The sequence below is a fragment of the Periplaneta americana genome, chromosome 15 (genome assembly GCF_040183065.1).
Source record: "Periplaneta americana isolate PAMFEO1 chromosome 15, P.americana_PAMFEO1_priV1, whole genome shotgun sequence".
NCBI classification, from domain to species: domain Eukaryota; kingdom Metazoa; phylum Arthropoda; class Insecta; order Blattodea; family Blattidae; genus Periplaneta; species Periplaneta americana.
Genome location: NC_091131.1, coordinates 157,652,223 through 157,669,266, shown reverse-complemented (window position 1 = coordinate 157,669,266; position 17,044 = coordinate 157,652,223). Strand labels below are relative to the sequence as shown.

The window sequence follows — 17,044 nt, the reverse complement described above, 5'->3', positions numbered from 1 at the left end:
GTTAGAAGGATAAATCGTTTAATATGTTACTTAATTTAAATTGTATTTAAAATATTAAAATGCGATCATTTTGATCCAGAGACACTCATTTGGCGCAATGACAATTCCTTTAACATGTTTCTTAATTGTTATTACCAATTATTTTTGGAAAAGCGAAAATTAACAGAAAAATTTTGGCTACAGATTTATTAGTTTATATATATGTTTATATTATATTATATTATATTATATTATGAAAAAGTGTGTTGATAACGGATGTATTCGAATTAGAAAGTTTTTAATTTGTTGTGGGAGCTCTTGAATCTCAGGAGGAACAACGTTTACAACAGCGCAACATAATCTGCTTGGCTCATTACCCAATTTTTTTGCATTGCATTTATTGCATATGTATTTTATGTATTTTAACACGATTCAATTGAGCATAGTTAAAAATTGAATTATAAAATAATGGATTGCTAAGCTAACGTACTATTACTGCATACTAAATCAATACACTCTCGTTGTTCGTTAATTCTCTGAGATAAAAATGAATATGTTCATAAACATTATTATAAGAAATACAGGAAATGAATATACAGAATAACCTATCAAGTTTTCTGTGCATAAGAAGCTATTTTAATCTTACCTGTCCTCAATTCACTCACAAGTTGCTGTAATAACATTATAGCATTATGTCCATCCAGAGAAACTACACTTTCCAATGATGAAATAATAATTAATTATACAAATCGGTTAATTTAGCTTCCGATATTAGGCCTACTTCATACAAACACAGAAACATTATCTGTAGGCTAGGTTTCATAGCTTTCGGTTGTTGTGTCCAAGGCCCCTTATAGACGAAGTCATTTGTTTTTTATTTCAATACACCGCCTTAGATGGCAGTTACTTTAATTTTAAAACTCATTTATCTCATTAAATATCAGTCCTATCAAAATTTTTCAGAGAATAAAACTTATCAGAAATCATTTTTAAAGAAACTTTTGTTATGTAACATATTTCACAAAAATCAATAATAAGCGAGATATTTCGATTTAATTCAGACCCCCTTATAACCCCCCTTTTAAATAACGTATTTTGAATGCCATATAGCCTATAATCTAAGTTACAACGAACTTAATTTATATTCCAATTTTCATCGAAATCGGTGCAGCCATTATCGCGTGAAAAGGTAACAAACATACAGACAGACAGACATACAAACAAAAATTTCAAAAAAGCGATTTTCGGTTTCAGGGTGGTTAAATATATATGTTAGGACCAATTATTTTTGGAAAATCGAAAATTACCAGAAAAATTTCGGCTACAGATTTATTATTAGTATAGATATGAAAACAAATTAATTCTTTTCGATAACTGTCCAGGATTTTTTTTTTCCTCCACACACTACGGCAATCAACTTTCACATGCTTGTCAAGATATGGGAGTCAACTTTCAATCCTTAATTAAGTTCATAATTCTGGGACTGAGATTCAACTTGCATACATGCGCCCCTTTCACCTTGCTTTTTGCTGCACAAACTGATCAATGATTTTGGACAAGTCCATTTTCTCCAAAATGTTGCTCTCTGATAGATAGAGAACTCAGCCATATGACTAGGGCCCGGATGTTTATGAGATGTCGTATTTTTTTTCCTTTATGTTTTTCCATAGCAAATATAAGTTCAACATGATTTCATCTACTCTGATTAGAATTATGTAATTTTCATTGATCATGTAATGTCATATTTTCGCTTTTTTTTAGTTTTTTGTCTTTTTCATATTATGGAATTATTTTCAATCATTTTTCACATTCTTTTCCGTGCCTTTGTCTTTTTTATTCCATTTTCATTTACAGTGAAACCTCTCATTTACGGACATCGAAGGGACGTAACAATCTGTCCGCATCTGGGAGGTGTCCTTTATTGGGAGGGAGGCTCCCCAATATAACAGTAAATTTATAATATGCATTATATATCCCTTCACGCTTTAAATGAAATGTATTACTGTAGTTTAATTCTAAATACAGTATAATATAGGCCTACTAGAGTAAATTCTTTGCAACTTTGAACTACAGTAAATAAGACCGAAAAAAATACAGTAACTTACTGTGCCATGCAATTTTATTCTAGGTCTACAGTTATGCAGTACTGTAATTTACAGTTTTCAACTTAACCTTTATGTTCAGGTGCCATGTCTCTCGAAACAGAACAACTGATTGAAGTGAAGAGAATAGGCCTAATCCTACTAATCCTATCATGTGTTGAATACAAATTCACAATAGCGGAAACATTGGCCCCATCAGAGAAGTTAAATTTTATGACTTTGTTTATCCATCCACTTCCAGCTAACAAGTGGTAGCCAGTTGGGCTAGTGGTAGCCTACGAATTTCTGTACAGTTCTCAAAACTAAATTTTACATTTTTGTAATACATTAGGTCTTGAAAACCACGTTCTGTCCGCAGTCAGGAGGTAAAGCAAGCTTTAGGACTGTGAAATAGCTGTCCGTGTCCGTGTCTGAGAGTGTCCGTAAGCGAGAGTTAAATTTATCATTATTTCTATATTACAGTATTTCAGTTGGGACATAAAAATCTGTCCGTATTTGAGGAGTGTCCGTAAGGAGAGGTTTCACTGTACTTGCTTACAGCCATCTCAGAGATGGGTTTTGAACATCCCTGAATTGTTGCTTGTAATTTCTCAACATTTTCTTTCTAAAAATACTTTCACAAAATATATATTTCTGTGAATTAGGAGAAAAAGAGAGATGCGTAAAAAGGGACAGATGCAAAGAAAGTGAACGGAGAAATTAGGATGGCTATTGTCAGTTTTCATGCCAAGGTCAACTGCTTCTGTAAATAACTTTAGCAGGTAGAAGTGTCTTCATAGGAGTGCCAAGGGAAAGGGGTGATTGGAAGGAACAACCATCCCCCAGTTATTGAAAATATTTCGCTGTATAGTAGTGTGCTTCATCGCGATCTCAATACTCTCAGTTTATCATGCCTAAAACTAATCGTTCGATAAGTGAAAAACTGTGAGCATTTGTACGTGAGTTTGAAGACAAGCATTTTAGCACAGATGACACAATTCTATCCTGCGAGTTGTGCGAAATTAAAGTAGGATCTAAAATGCGATTTAATGTGTAACTGCACTGCAGTACAGCAAAACATAAAAACAATTTGGCTCGAAATGTTGCATTAGAGAAGCACCAACAGCTCCTTTTTGAGAAGATTTTGCCATTATCCACCACAAGCAAAATGTCTGATTTATGTACAATGATGATGTCTGCTAATATACCGCTAATGAAAGTTAATAATCATCACTTCAGCAATTTTCTGTAGAAATACACTATCAGCACATTCCTAATGCAACAATACTTCGTAAGAACTACGTGACTACTTGTTAGGATGATGTTTTAAATAGGATATGATCCTGCGTCGCTGATAACAAGATCTGGGTTTCTATGGATAAATCCTGCAATGCTGAAAGGAGGTACGTAGCAAACATCATTGTTGTTGTTTTAAGGGAAGACCGACAAGGAGAAAAATTTCTCATTTCCTGTGAAACACTGGAGAGGACTAACCACTCAACTATTGCTGTTACCTCCAACAACGCATTGATCTGAGGGAGTGAAGAGAGAACATGTTCTTCTTCTAGTAACTGATGCAGCTCCCTATATGGTGGAAGCTGGCAAAGGTCTGCAGCTTCTCTACCCTAAAATGATACATGTATCATGCATTGCACATGAGCTATTCCATCTCAAATCGACCGAAATATAGAGAAAATTGACCTTACAATTTCTAAATACAATGAAACTTTTTTGTACGTAGAGAACTGTGATACAATGCTTTGTGCAAAGTTTGAGGCATCAGAACTTCATAGTGTTTAAATTTAAAATATTTAAATTTATCGTATTTTCATAAAATTAGCAACTTTAAACTGTTGTAGCTCCGAAACCCTTTCACCCAATGATCAAAATCATGGTTTATTTTGATGCTGAGAAATTAAAGTTTATATTGACATATAAACAGATTTTTTTTACTTTTTATGGAAATGGAGAAATTTAGATTTTTCCTCATTAAAACAGCTTTGCCACCGAAAAAATATTTTTAAAATATAGTTAGATTCCACATTGAAAGTACAAATAAACACATATTTTTTACTTATGGTATGATGATAAGGAAGTATTCAAAATATCAAATAAATAAAATAAATAGTATGTGTGTGAACTAACCAGCTGACTGTGAGACGGGAGCTAGCTGAGACTAGCAAGGCCAGGAGACAAACACGTGATGTTTCGTCTAGTAGTGCATAGCTGGGCTAGCTTTATCACAAGTTTTCATAAACACAGGAGTAAAATGACGCCCAACGCTCGCTTATATTCAGCTCTCGGCCAGTGCGTGTGGTACTGCACTGTTCAAGTCCAGGCGTGTGAAAATAATCTACGGTATTTAATACCCTCGAAATTTATTGCCATACCACTAAGCAAACAATGCTGACTCCCTCTTAATAATGCAAGGTTTTTTCTCAATATTTTTTACATTTTTTACAAATTGGCAAAAAGCCTAAAAGTAAGTAAAATCAGATTATCTGTCTCTCTGTGTACAATAAAAATAAGGATTACTTCTTAACATAACCTACCAAATGTCAGCTTCAAAATGAGCTCTTGTTCAATGTTCTGCAGTAAATGGTTCCAGAGTTCTGAGCACTGAAAGAGGCTTGTTTTTATAAAATACGCTAAATTTGTCGCTCAACAATACGTATATTTTTGAAAATGCACTCTCTTCAGCACCTTGTATAAATAGGGAAAAAATTAGAGTATAAAAAAATGCGAGGTTTTTTACTGATCGATTTCATATGGAATAGCCCACATGCACTACAGAGGGTTGCAGAAGAAATTCGGGGAAATTATCTTGATGTGAACAAGTTAATTGCAACAATAAAAAACATCTTCATCAAAGTTCCATTTGAGTGCAGAAATTCAAAGAAATTGCCTCTTTTGTTCCTTTGCCTCCCCAACCCATCCTCACTCGTTGGGGAACGTGGCTTAATGCTGTAAACTACTACTGCACCAACTACAATGTTATAGAAGATGTTGTCAATGAATTCAGTGAAGGCAAAACTTCCTCAATCAAAACTGTCAAGACGCTGTTTTCAAGTTCTACATTGATTGGAAACCTCGCTTATATGAAGTCAAATTTTACTATAATATCAACAATCACACAATTAGAAGAAACTGGTCTTCAGCTCTGTGATGCTTTTCAACTTGTGACAAATGTGGAAAGTGAGTTAAAGGCTGCACATGGTAAAGCTGATGAATGTGTTAATGCAAAACTACAGTGTGTGCTAGGTTGGAATGAAGGGTACTCTACACTCTGCAAGATTGGCGACATTCTCAGTGGTAGCCGGCGACGTTTCAGAAAGGTGAGGCTGAATTCAACAGTAATGATTTGACTTATTTCAAATATGCCCCAATAACATCCTGTGATGTTGAGTGATCTTTCTCCCGATACAAGTCAATGCTGAGTGAAAATAGAAGATCGTTTTTATTTGAAAACTTTAAAATGTATGTGATTTGTTATTGTAATTCTTTGTATCCATCATGATGAAACATTTCTTTCATTTTGTGTAGTGTCGGGAGTTATCTCTTGTTTGATTAAATAAATTCAACAACGAATTAATAAAGATTAATATTAGCAGTGGCGTAGCATCAATGTAAGCTAAAAAGCTCAGCTTCCCCAGTTATTAATAATTTCATAATAAACCTGCAGTATATGGACAAAATTATTTATTAATTTTAATAGAATTTATATTTATGCATTAAATATTGTGATGCGGCAGCTCAGGATTATTTGTGATGCAGCAGTAAACTAGAAGCTTGCACACACCAGCTTCCAAGCAGACTGGTTTCTCACACTCATTCTTCTGTGTAACCCACCCCGCAGATTTTCCATCCCTTTCTAACTGAACTATCCTGGTCGCAAGGCTATCAAGAAGCTAGCTTTTAACATTGAAAATAAGTAGTTTCCGAGTTATCCCTTTTCATCAGTTGTGTTCAGTTGAAGTGTTAGTGTGCATTGATATAATAAATAATGAGTGAAATAACAGTTCCTGACACCAATTTACTTGAATTTTTTAGATAATTCTATTATCAAGACTGACTTACGAACAAAAGTGTGATTTAGAAAACAAATGACCGACTCCCTTGCTGTCAATGAAGGATACAACCAAAAGACAGATGCATACTTACGTAATGATACTAATACTGTATCTATTGACCATTAATATTGTGATTCCTCTATGACAGGGAGTGAGCTAATGTTATACGTATACGTGTCTATTTGTTAGATATGTGTAAACTGTGAAATCATATTTTACTATGTACCATTTCAGGTCATGCCTTATTGGTGTTACTTACGAGGTTCCAACCAATCTTCGACTGATGACTTGACATTGACTACTATTTATTGTATTTTAAGACTATATTTTAGTATTACGTTTTCTCATATTGTATGAAAGACAACTTGAATTAGCTTCCCCTGCTCAAAATTTCATGCTACGCCACTGAATATTAGGTTATTATTTATTAATGTGTTAGGTTTTTAAAGTATTCATAAAATTTTAATTTAAACAACAGTAAGATTTTGAAAATGTGTCCAAAAATGTTGTTCTTAGGTCATATTATTAGTCATATTTTCACCATTTTTTAGGTCATAAAGGCTTGCATATTCTAACATTTTTAGGTCATAAACATCCGGGCCCTAATCATGACATATTTGTAAGTAGATGTTTACTCTTCTCAGCCATGATATGGCGCATTCTGCTGAGCACTTGGACTCTGGAGTATACAAGAACATCTGGAGAGTAATGTCGGGTAAATCTGCTGCAGTCAATGTTATCAATATTATTCATAAGTAAAATTTTGTCCGTGACTTACAGTTACCCAGTACGTAAAATTTTCTGAAAATTCCTAACTTTCCATTTTATTTTTGTATATGTTTAGATGACTGAATAGGTAGGTCTACTAGCAACAGGCATCTATAATGAACACCGATCAAAATACCCCTCATTTCTCGTGAAAAACAACTGAATAGACTATAGTGGACTTTATGTTGTCGGCAAACAGCTGGATACATTAAGAAGATTGATTGATGCATTTCATTTAACTACTGTAGTCATGCATTACTACAAATGAATCACAGATGTTATCTGCACTTAAAACATCATAAACCATTATGAAATCTCAATCGATCAATCATAATGCAAAATTGTGAAAAGAGCAGTATCTGGCCAATCAATTTCATACAATTACCAACATTCAAGTTGTCGAAAAAAAACATTAGTCCAAAATGTTGCGTTAATTCAACATGTTAAGAACATAATAGTGACAGAGGCAGATTTATTTCAAAATTTACTGCCACAGGCAACTGCTTACTCTGCTTATGCATAATTCACCGCTGACCATAGGTCAATTTAAAAATGAAGAAGCTAACCAAAACTCTAGCGCGTCTCCTTAATGCACTAATGAACGAATTTCATTCATATTCACTATATGTACGAATTTCATATTACTGTCACCAATAATCTAAACATAAAATAACATGATCTAATAGTTTCTGCAAGCAAAACAATGTTGTAACTGCCTACAACCTTAACTTTAGAAGTTGTCCGTCCATTATAGTGGCCAGCTAATATTATGGTCATGACGTGATATAATAGCCTATGTTATAAATTATATTTAAGTCACACATGTAAAGTCAATTAAACAGTGTTCATGGGTTAGATAAGAAACATACAATATATATATCACAGCCGTATGAACACTTTAAAAATGATGATTATTAAAATTGATAAAATTCAGACATGTTTCGGAGGCTGCCCCTCTATCCTCAGTAACATTACCACAACAGCTGGTTCAGGTGTTCGACCACAATGTAGCGTGTATGTTTCTTATCTAACCCATGAACACTGTTTAATTGACTTTGCATGTGTGATTTAAATATGGAAGGTAGTGAAGAAGAAAAACTGGTCAATCTTTACTACGACGTGCATCTTCAAAGGTCAGTCTCCTTCAAGCCACGCTACATCGCAGTCAAACACCTGAACCAGCCGTCGTGGTAATGTCACCGAGGATGGAGGGGCAGCCTCTGAAATATGTCTGAATTTTATCAATTTTAATAATCATTATTTTTAAAGTGTTCATACAACTGTGATATAGCCTATATATTGTATGTTTCTTATAAATTATATGTTATCCTATATAAAATACGTTGATATTCTTTAATTTGATATAACAATAAGGACATTGCACTTGATTAAAACAATAATTTTTTTTTGTAATTTTTTTTTTTAAAGGAGCAAAATCATTTCAACTGCAGTCAACTGAAACCCCATAAGCTTCCATGCGTACCATTACACTGATTGTTTTACATGGGCCCTCGCCATCCTTTATCACAGGCTCAATTGACTGCAGTGGCTGGGACGCGAACCTGCGATCTTTGGCATGATATGTGGTCGGACATATCTTGTGCGCCTTAAGCCACTAGGCTAATGAACCCAAGACGAATTTACCTGATTATGCAGGTATAGGAACCCCTCGTTAAGAGTTACATATTTGCGTGTAATTGTGACATAAGTCTTCCGGCTTCTAAGGGTTAAACACTAAAATTCAAAAGAAATGTTTATAATCTCCCTGAGAATTTTCCAAGTTCTTTTCAATAGGCTTTATTTGATCCTTCGAGAAAATCTTAAAGACTGGTGCAGATAAGCTCTTTGCGAGGTCTCGGATGTGCATATCACAGTGAGTGGGCTTAGGGTTGCGAAACCTGGACAGGAAATGAATTTTTGGCCCAGACAACATTGTGATCCTGTCCTGAACGCCAAAATTTGAAATGTCCAAGAATTGAGATTTTGTGCTGTCTGGGCGAGCTGAATATATATCCAACCAAATGAAGATGTAAGGTTACTATATGATGAGCAACTTTGTATCTTAAGAATATATACGAGAGATAAAGTAAAAACACTACTTCTGATGAACAGTTTGTGGACAAAAAGTGTAATGCACTATTTTCAGAAATCGCCAATGTGCTGTGAATTTCTGAAATTACTATAATTTATAATGTCAATTTCAGAATCTAATGCCTTCTGTGAAAGAATTTTCAGTTTGCTCGGTCATGTCTTGACAGATGACAAGAAAAACTGTATGAAAACCTGATTAAGGCAGAGCTGCAAGTAAAAGTTAATTTTTATGTAGCATATTCTGAAATTTTCCATTATCTTAAGGACAATCTTAGAATCGTTTCTGCAGCAAACGTGAAAAGAAACAATGATTTAATATGAACTAATGATAGCTTGTCATTAGAAAATTAATACCTATACAATGTTTCAAATTTTCATTGTTTTATGTTGTGGTTTTCATTGGTAACTATTAAATAGACCTATTATGATAATTATCTCTATGCATCTCCTTATAGGCCTAAGTGTAATATTTTGATTGTATTCAGAAATTAGCAAACATAAAGTTCGGCATCGCTAAGTCGGCGAGGGGTACCACCTGCTACACCATTCTTTCAGATTATGGGGATTAGGCCTATTCTCCTTGAAACAAAATAAAACTATGATAATGATGTAGATGACACAACTGTCCACATACTGCTAACTTACACATTTTTAGGAAAATTTAATGACTAAGGAACCTCCGCTAAGAGAACCTTAATAGTAGGCCTAATGGCTACAGTTTTGTTCCACAGTACTAGGATATTATAATAGAAACAATTAACAGACCGGACTCAAATTATTATAATATAATAGGCGCCGTTATAGCACTTACTTATAATCAGGTAGCCTATAAATGTAGGATACGATAGGCTAAATATATTCATTACAGTATACGAGCACATTTTCACTTCAATATACTGTAGATTGGATTTTAAAAATTTCAAAAGAAAACATTTAGCAAATCGGAAAAAAAAATGTCCATAAACACAAAAGCAAACATGCACACAATCAAACAAGTCACTTTCTTACTTCCAATGATGCCCGTTTCTTTCATCGCCTTTGGCATGCTGTTTGTAACAAATACATATCTTAAATGGACACCAGAAACTTTGACAAACACATATTCATAGCCTATTCTGCCCTATCACATGGCACGATTTGGTCATTTATATAGCTGGCAAAAACCCAAGAGTTGAGGATTGACTACATAGAACAAACCCGTCATTGGTCACTACGTTTTTAATCAGATATGTATTTTAAATATAATGTACAGTACATTACCATTCACATCTGTAGAACAGTTGGATATGGAGTTGGACTCAGATCCAGGCATTACAAATTTTTTAAGAGCGAGGAAACTAACTTTCGCTAACTAGTGCCTTCATATGATAATGACATAGCGAAGTATCTTATATATATATAAATGTACTTTATGCTAACTTATACATATTTTCACAAATTCATATATCTTCATCATGTGTGTTATTTCAATTATCATGACCACAACATTAACTAGATAACTACAACTGAGGCTATTGGTACACCTGAATTTGACAAAGCAATGACAGCTGATTTTTTAACAGATGGATGTGATCTGGGGTATTGCTATGCGCAGTATTGAAGTTTGAGAACAGGAATACAGAAGAGGCCGATTTTCTTTTAATTCATATATCTTTCTTGATAATAGCCCTCTTAAATAGTAGGAACTAGGAAGAGAGCAGAAGTCGACCCAAAATTCTACCGAACCTCTGAAATGACTGACCATATTATGGTTTCAGAAATATGTTTTACGCCGAAGTCAAACCACATTTGCACACATTACTGCTAGATTTGCGATCCACGGATTCCACTACAACATAGAGCGTTAAAAAAGTTAGCAAAGCCAAGATGTAATAAGCAGAATGCAGAATTACAACTAAAATGTCCACACCTGTGAAATAACGATTAGCGCGTCTGACCGCGAAACCAGGTGGCCCGGGTTCAAATCTCTGTCGCGATAAGTTACCTGATTGAGGTTTTTTCTGGGGTTTTCCCTCAACCCAATATGAGCCGGGTAACTATCGGTGCTCGACCCCGGACTCATTTCACCGGCATTATCATCTTCATCTCATTCAGAACGTAAATAACTTAAGATGTTGATACAGCGTCGTAAAATAACCCACCAAAAAATTACAAATAAAATTACTGAATGTTGTGCACATTGTTTTTATTATAATACAAACTTAATTAAGCAGAATTAGATTGACAATCGATTTGCAATAAATATTAACCCGGAAGCATATATTTAATGCTTATTTTGAGCTTTCTTATTTTTGTACTTCTACTACTACTACTACTACTACTACTACTACTACTACTACTACTACTAATAATAATAATAATAATAATAATAATAATAATAATAATAATAATAATCCAAAGTGCAGTTTTCGTGTTCTGGAGTTTATCCATAATCTTTAATATTAGAGGAGAAAAATTCGCTCCGGCGCCGGGGATCAAATCCGGATCCTTGGTTCTACGTACCAAGCGCTCTCACCATTGAGCTACGCCGAAGTCCAATCCACAGCACCGGATCGAACCCCTCTCCTCTAGTGTTTTTGCTTTTGCTGTAAAATTGAACGGATAGTGGTCGGTGTTTTTATAAAGAAATTTAGAGGGTTTTGAGTGGATGCCCTCCAACCCCTTGCCAAAACTGATCTTACACTATATTCCAAGAGGGCGAAGAAACTTGAGAAGCGCTGGATAGAGACCTATATATTATATATATTATAGTATATAATTATTATGTATCCATGTTTATGTGCGTTTGTGTGAGTTGTGATATTATCCATTAACTTATTACGAAGCATGTTTACATGCTACATTAGTATTTGGACTTACTCCGTTATTTAAAATCTGGCGGCTTTTATTTAGATTTTGCGGTTTTTCTAGGGGATTTGGCCAGTTTTCATCCTTCTGAGTTGGCGACACTGCCAAAGAGATGCCGGGGCCCGGGATGTGTGAATAGCGTTGGCTACACTGACTGCCATGTAAAGTGGCGCGAGTGAGAAAGTGTTTGTTGTGTATGTTGGAAAATAAAATATAAATGCAAAATGAGTTTTCTTGCAACTGTTTTAGCAACAGCTGGTGAGAAAGAAATATTTATACAATAAGGATAATACTGTTTTGTTTTATTGTACACTTTTTTGTGAAATTTTAATATTTGCTGTATACATAACCTATAATTTAAAATGAAAGAGGCGCTGTTCTTCATATTTCGCTTTGTTACATTATATGGTAGTTTTCTAGTACCCGGTACTCGTTACAAAGATCGTTTTTATGTTTACACAGTGGCTCCTTTCTGAAAAGAATTTTCATAGTTTGTTACTAGATGCGATTCTAGTCAGTTTGTAATATATTTTGGTCCAGGGAAAATATACGTATTTTATGATTGTACAACAGTGGCTGACTTAACAGGTTATGTAACGAATGCCGGATACTAGGAAAATTCCAATTATATCTATGAAGGAGATTAAAAGGACCGCTATTCTTCAGAATACCGCGTAAGTACTTACGTACAAGGGCTGTACAAATTAAAAATAATTAAGACCCATGTTTTTTTAATTGGTGGTACAAAGGTAGATAAATAAATAAGTACATAAAAAACATGTTGTCTGGACCAAAAATAAATAATTCAATAAAACAATAACGACATATTATGTATTTACGCGGTATTCTGAAGTCTTTCCAAAATGACAGTGGAGGCGCCCTTCCTGTCAATGCTCTATATGGTCGAGTGGAACTGCTGTAAAGGCCCAAGCAGCTGGTTGGTCGCGCCCACTGAATACCAGTTGAGCAAGAAAATGCTATGTTGTGTGGTTGTTCTAAGCTTTTATGGATATTTCGGGTGGGAAAAGTAGGGATTCTGAATTCTAAAGTTTATTCTTCAGATAATTGAGTGTAACAATGTAATTTAACATTTTAAATGTATTTCATATAATAGCCTATTCTTTAATTTCTACTGATATGACGTGTACAATAATAGTACTGGTAGTCATTATTAGGGCAGTATATAACTTACTCATGGACCAGGGTCCGAGATGGCAAATTTTTTGTACTACCAGCAGCGTTATTTTGTATAGTGAATGAATGCATAATTGAAATGGGTCGGGCCCTTTTGGTCCCTTGCACATAAGCTACTTAAGTGAACCTATTGTGCCCCAGATAGCTGGAAAGTTTATCCAAGTCCCGAAGTCTCCTTGAAGGCCAGGATTACTCTCAGGTCTGCTTTCCTTATTAGTCTCAGCCTATCCGAGCCCAAGAGGACATTGCCTATCTGATTGTGGGCTTACAATCACATAGGCCTAATATGTGGAGAGGAAGATTCCACTTCTCTTCCACTATCCTGCATGTGGGTCTGTAGTCAGTCCCATCACATGCAGTGTTTCCTTAGAGTGTTGTGTCCTGTTAATACATAGGTTGGATAAAAAGTTATGGCAACATTGCTGTCACGTGACGATGGTGCGTTCGAGAGCTGCCAGCTGTGTGAACATGAACAAGGACTGTTAGATGAGTTAGTGCAGCCAGCGGCGACAGTACTCTGTCAGTCTACTGCAGTGTGTAGAACGTTGACTTTCATAGGGATAGTGCAAGCGCCCTAAGACCACGTTTATAAAACTAGAGCAACGTTACTGGATCAAAATTGAAGTGACACGAGGTCGTAGTGCACAAGAATGTTTTCAGGGACTGCGTGAAGCATGTGCCGATGCAGCGTTGCCATATCGCACAGTGGCACAATGGGTTAAAGCGTTCCGAGAAGGCAGGTATGCCATTCAGGACAACCTCCGTACAGTACGACCCCTCGTGGAGGACAACATTGATAAGGTAATATTGCACCACGCTGTACCTCCCAGGCAGATGGTAAATGCTGACTACTACTGCAGGTTCCTGCAGCACCACCTTCGTCCAGCCCTCAGCAGAAAACGACGACACTTGGTGGTACAGAATCCCATTATTCTTCATGATAATGCAAGGACTCACACCGCTGCTGCTGTCAAAGACCTCTTGTGCTGCTGGCAATGGGAGATTCTGGAACATCCACCGTACTCACCCAATATGAGTCCATGCCATTCGCCAAAGTGAAACATCAACAATACGGAACATCAACAAAGATGGACACGCTGATGGTGTACGACACCTTCCAAACAGTTGGCAAAAGGTAATAAATAAGGGGGGCGACTGTATAGAAGGTAAGTAAATGTTGTACCCCTGTGAATAAAGCCATGTCAGAAATATCGAACTGTTGCCATTACTTTTTATCCAGCCCTAGAATGCCCACTATATCTCTAATTTGTGGATGGTTAAAAGATAAGAGTATCCTACCAATCTTTCTGCTAGGACCCTATGTCAGTGTTCGAGCTTGCCTAGCAATAGTGAGATTTCTCCATAGTGTGCCATGCTGGTGAATCACCCATTGCGTGGTTTCCCATCTGGTCCTCTGTGGAGTGATACCAAGGACAGGTTCCACCTCCATAAAGGTATTTGTCAAGCCCTCTCTTGCCAACCTATCGGCAGTTTCATTGCTCCTGATCCCCTCATGTCCTGATATCCAACATAACTTCACAGGGCATCGGGAACAGAGAAGATCCAGTGTCATCTGGCCTTGTCATACCAGCATCGCCCTCTAAACTGAAGGGAAAAATATTATTATGATGTACCGAAGTACATATGATATTTCCTTGTAGAAATTCTGCATCATCATATGATGAAGGATGAGTGGAACAGAGAAAAATTCTCTCCAGCACTAGGATTTGTTCCACTCATCCTTCATCCTATGATGATGCAGAATTTCTGCACAGAAATATCATATGTATTTCGGTGCATCATAATAATATGTGATATGCGAAAAATAATCACTTAGTGATTTAAGACGGCGCTTATTCCGTCAGATCCTGACCACTTAGTCACTCATAATGAGTGCATCTCTGCACATGTGCCACTGTCATACATCTTTGACGCAGTGCATGAGGGTAGGCCACTAGAGGGAACTCAAGACGTGGAACTTAAACTGAGAAGATTCGATCCGACATCGGGATGGGAATCCAGTGTGGCTTAGTGGATAGAGTGTCAGCACGTAGAGCTGAAAACCCGGGTTTAAATCCCGGTGCTGGAGAGAATTTTTCTCTGTTCCACTCATCCTTCATCTTCTTGTTCAGGTTTTGATCTTTTATTTCAGTTCCTGAGGTTGGAGTTGACCCTTCAGAACAGCTGTGTTTTGCACCTCCTTTGCTTTCTCAGCCTAGTCTGTCTTTTGCTTTTGGTCTTGCCAGATCTCCACTTACTGGGATCCCATAATATCCCTTGTTTGGCAAGATACTTCTTGAGGGCATTCTTTCTTTGTGTCCAAGAAAGTTTTATAGACTTTACCTTATTTATTTATTTATTTATTCTGGTGTAGTTAAGGCCATCAGGCCTTCTCTTCCACAACACCAGGAATACAATAATAGAAATAAACAGAAAAAAAAACACTATATACAAAGTAAAGCTACACAAGAAATAGAGAGAGAGAAAAAAAACACTATAAACAAAGTAAAGCCACACAAAAATATACACAGGTTGCAGTCACACAAACTTTAAATGAGTAATTAAGTATCATAATTAATTGTATCCTAACTAATTAACTAACATAAACAAAAAACTTGCAGTTTTAATCTAGATTAAAAAAGAAAAAGGAAAAAAAAAATCAATACTTCCAGCAATACCTAAAAAAACATTAACTAAGACTAAATTTTCCAATTTAATTTTGAATTGTGATAAAGTCCGGCAGCCCCTGACGTCATTAGGTAACGAATTCCAGAGGCGAGGTATTTCTACAGTATAGGAGGATGAATATAAAGATGTTCTGTGATGAGGGATAGAAATAAGTGCTTGATGTCGGTTTCGAAGAGTTGTAAGAAATTGAAAGCACAATAACAGATAATTCGGAGTAGAAGTATGCATGATTCTAAACAGAAGAGACAGTGAATGTATTGTTCTTCGTCCCTTCAGACGCACCCATGAAAGTAACTGGAGGGAAGGTGTTATATGGTCAAATTTACGAGTATTGCAGATGAATCGTATGCACACATTATGAACACATTGTAGTCTCTCAGCTAAGAGTGAACCTACATTAGTTAGCAAGGAATCGCAATAATCAAAATGGGGAATTACAAGCATCTGAAGAAGATTCTTTTTTAGACTAAGTGGTAGAAATTCTTTCATATGAAACAAGGAGTGAAGTTGAAAAAATATTTTTTTGCAAATGTGTGTTACTTGAGTGTTCCAATTTAGATCGCTATCCATAAAAATGCCAAGATTTTTTAACTGTTTCACTGTATTTAACAATAATCCCATTCTATATTATATGTGGTATAGTACTACTATCAAGAGTTAAGCTTGTCCATTTGATTCCTGGCCTCATCTAGGTCCCACTGAAGCCAGGAGTTTACGGACCTTTAAACAATGCTTTCTCTCCTTTTTCCGAGATTTATCTTCCTCCTCGGACCTTGAGCTTTTCACCATCTGTTCATCAGAGGCTTTGCCTTATGCCTTCCTCATTTGTTGAGGTGGTTTTACACTCTGAAGTTTCTGGGCATACAGAAATAGATATAGTTTGTGTTTTATTTTCTTTGATTCTAGTTCGTATTAACGCTTTGTTAAAAACATAAAATTGTTTAGTCACATGCTAAAAAGTGTTAACATTTTTTAAAAAAGGTTATATACCTTGGACAGACGGCCTGTTTCGACGCAATGTTGCATCTTCATCAGTGTCTCCTGAACTACTGGTGATCTTGAATTCTGCGATTTGCATTTGTCAGTTGTAGGAGTGGGGGTGTGTTGCTCTTATGGTCACATATCACAATACCAATACTTACAAAATTGCAACTTCATTCAGAAAACTAAAATACAAGATAGCATACAAAACAAATAACACAACACAGAAATATCTAAATAATCACATTAAACATTCAAATAAATATAATTCAACTGGAGTTTACGAACTAAAATGCAATAGTTGCCCACATTTTTAAATAGGACAGACAGGAAGATCCTTTCATA

At 35.7% G+C, this 17,044-nt stretch overlaps 2 protein-coding genes across 4 annotated transcripts in view; one reads left to right on the top strand and one right to left on the bottom strand.

Annotated features, from left to right (window-relative positions):
• LOC138715482 (zinc transporter 6-like) overlaps positions 1-10,444 on the bottom strand; it is an 80,249-nt gene extending 69,805 nt beyond the window's left edge. Inside the window, exon 1 of one of the 2 annotated variants that reach the window (XM_069848427.1) lies at positions 10,250-10,444. In XM_069848427.1, the coding sequence (XP_069704528.1) occupies positions 10,250-10,301 (52 nt within the window). In that variant the 5' untranslated portion in view covers positions 10,302-10,444. Of the gene's footprint in view, positions 1-9,997; positions 10,148-10,249 lie in introns of those variants that run through there. The other variant, XM_069848428.1, reaches the window with a different exon arrangement.
• A 1,496-nt stretch (positions 10,445-11,940) lies between these two features.
• Positions 11,941-17,044, top strand: part of Zw10 (Zeste-white 10) — a 144,278-nt gene continuing 139,174 nt past the window's right edge. For both annotated transcript variants that reach the window (XM_069848424.1, XM_069848425.1), the window contains exon 1: positions 11,941-12,094. In XM_069848424.1, coding sequence (XP_069704525.1) covers positions 12,061-12,094 — 34 coding nt within the window. In that variant the 5' untranslated portion in view covers positions 11,941-12,060. The remainder of the gene's footprint in view (positions 12,095-17,044) is intronic.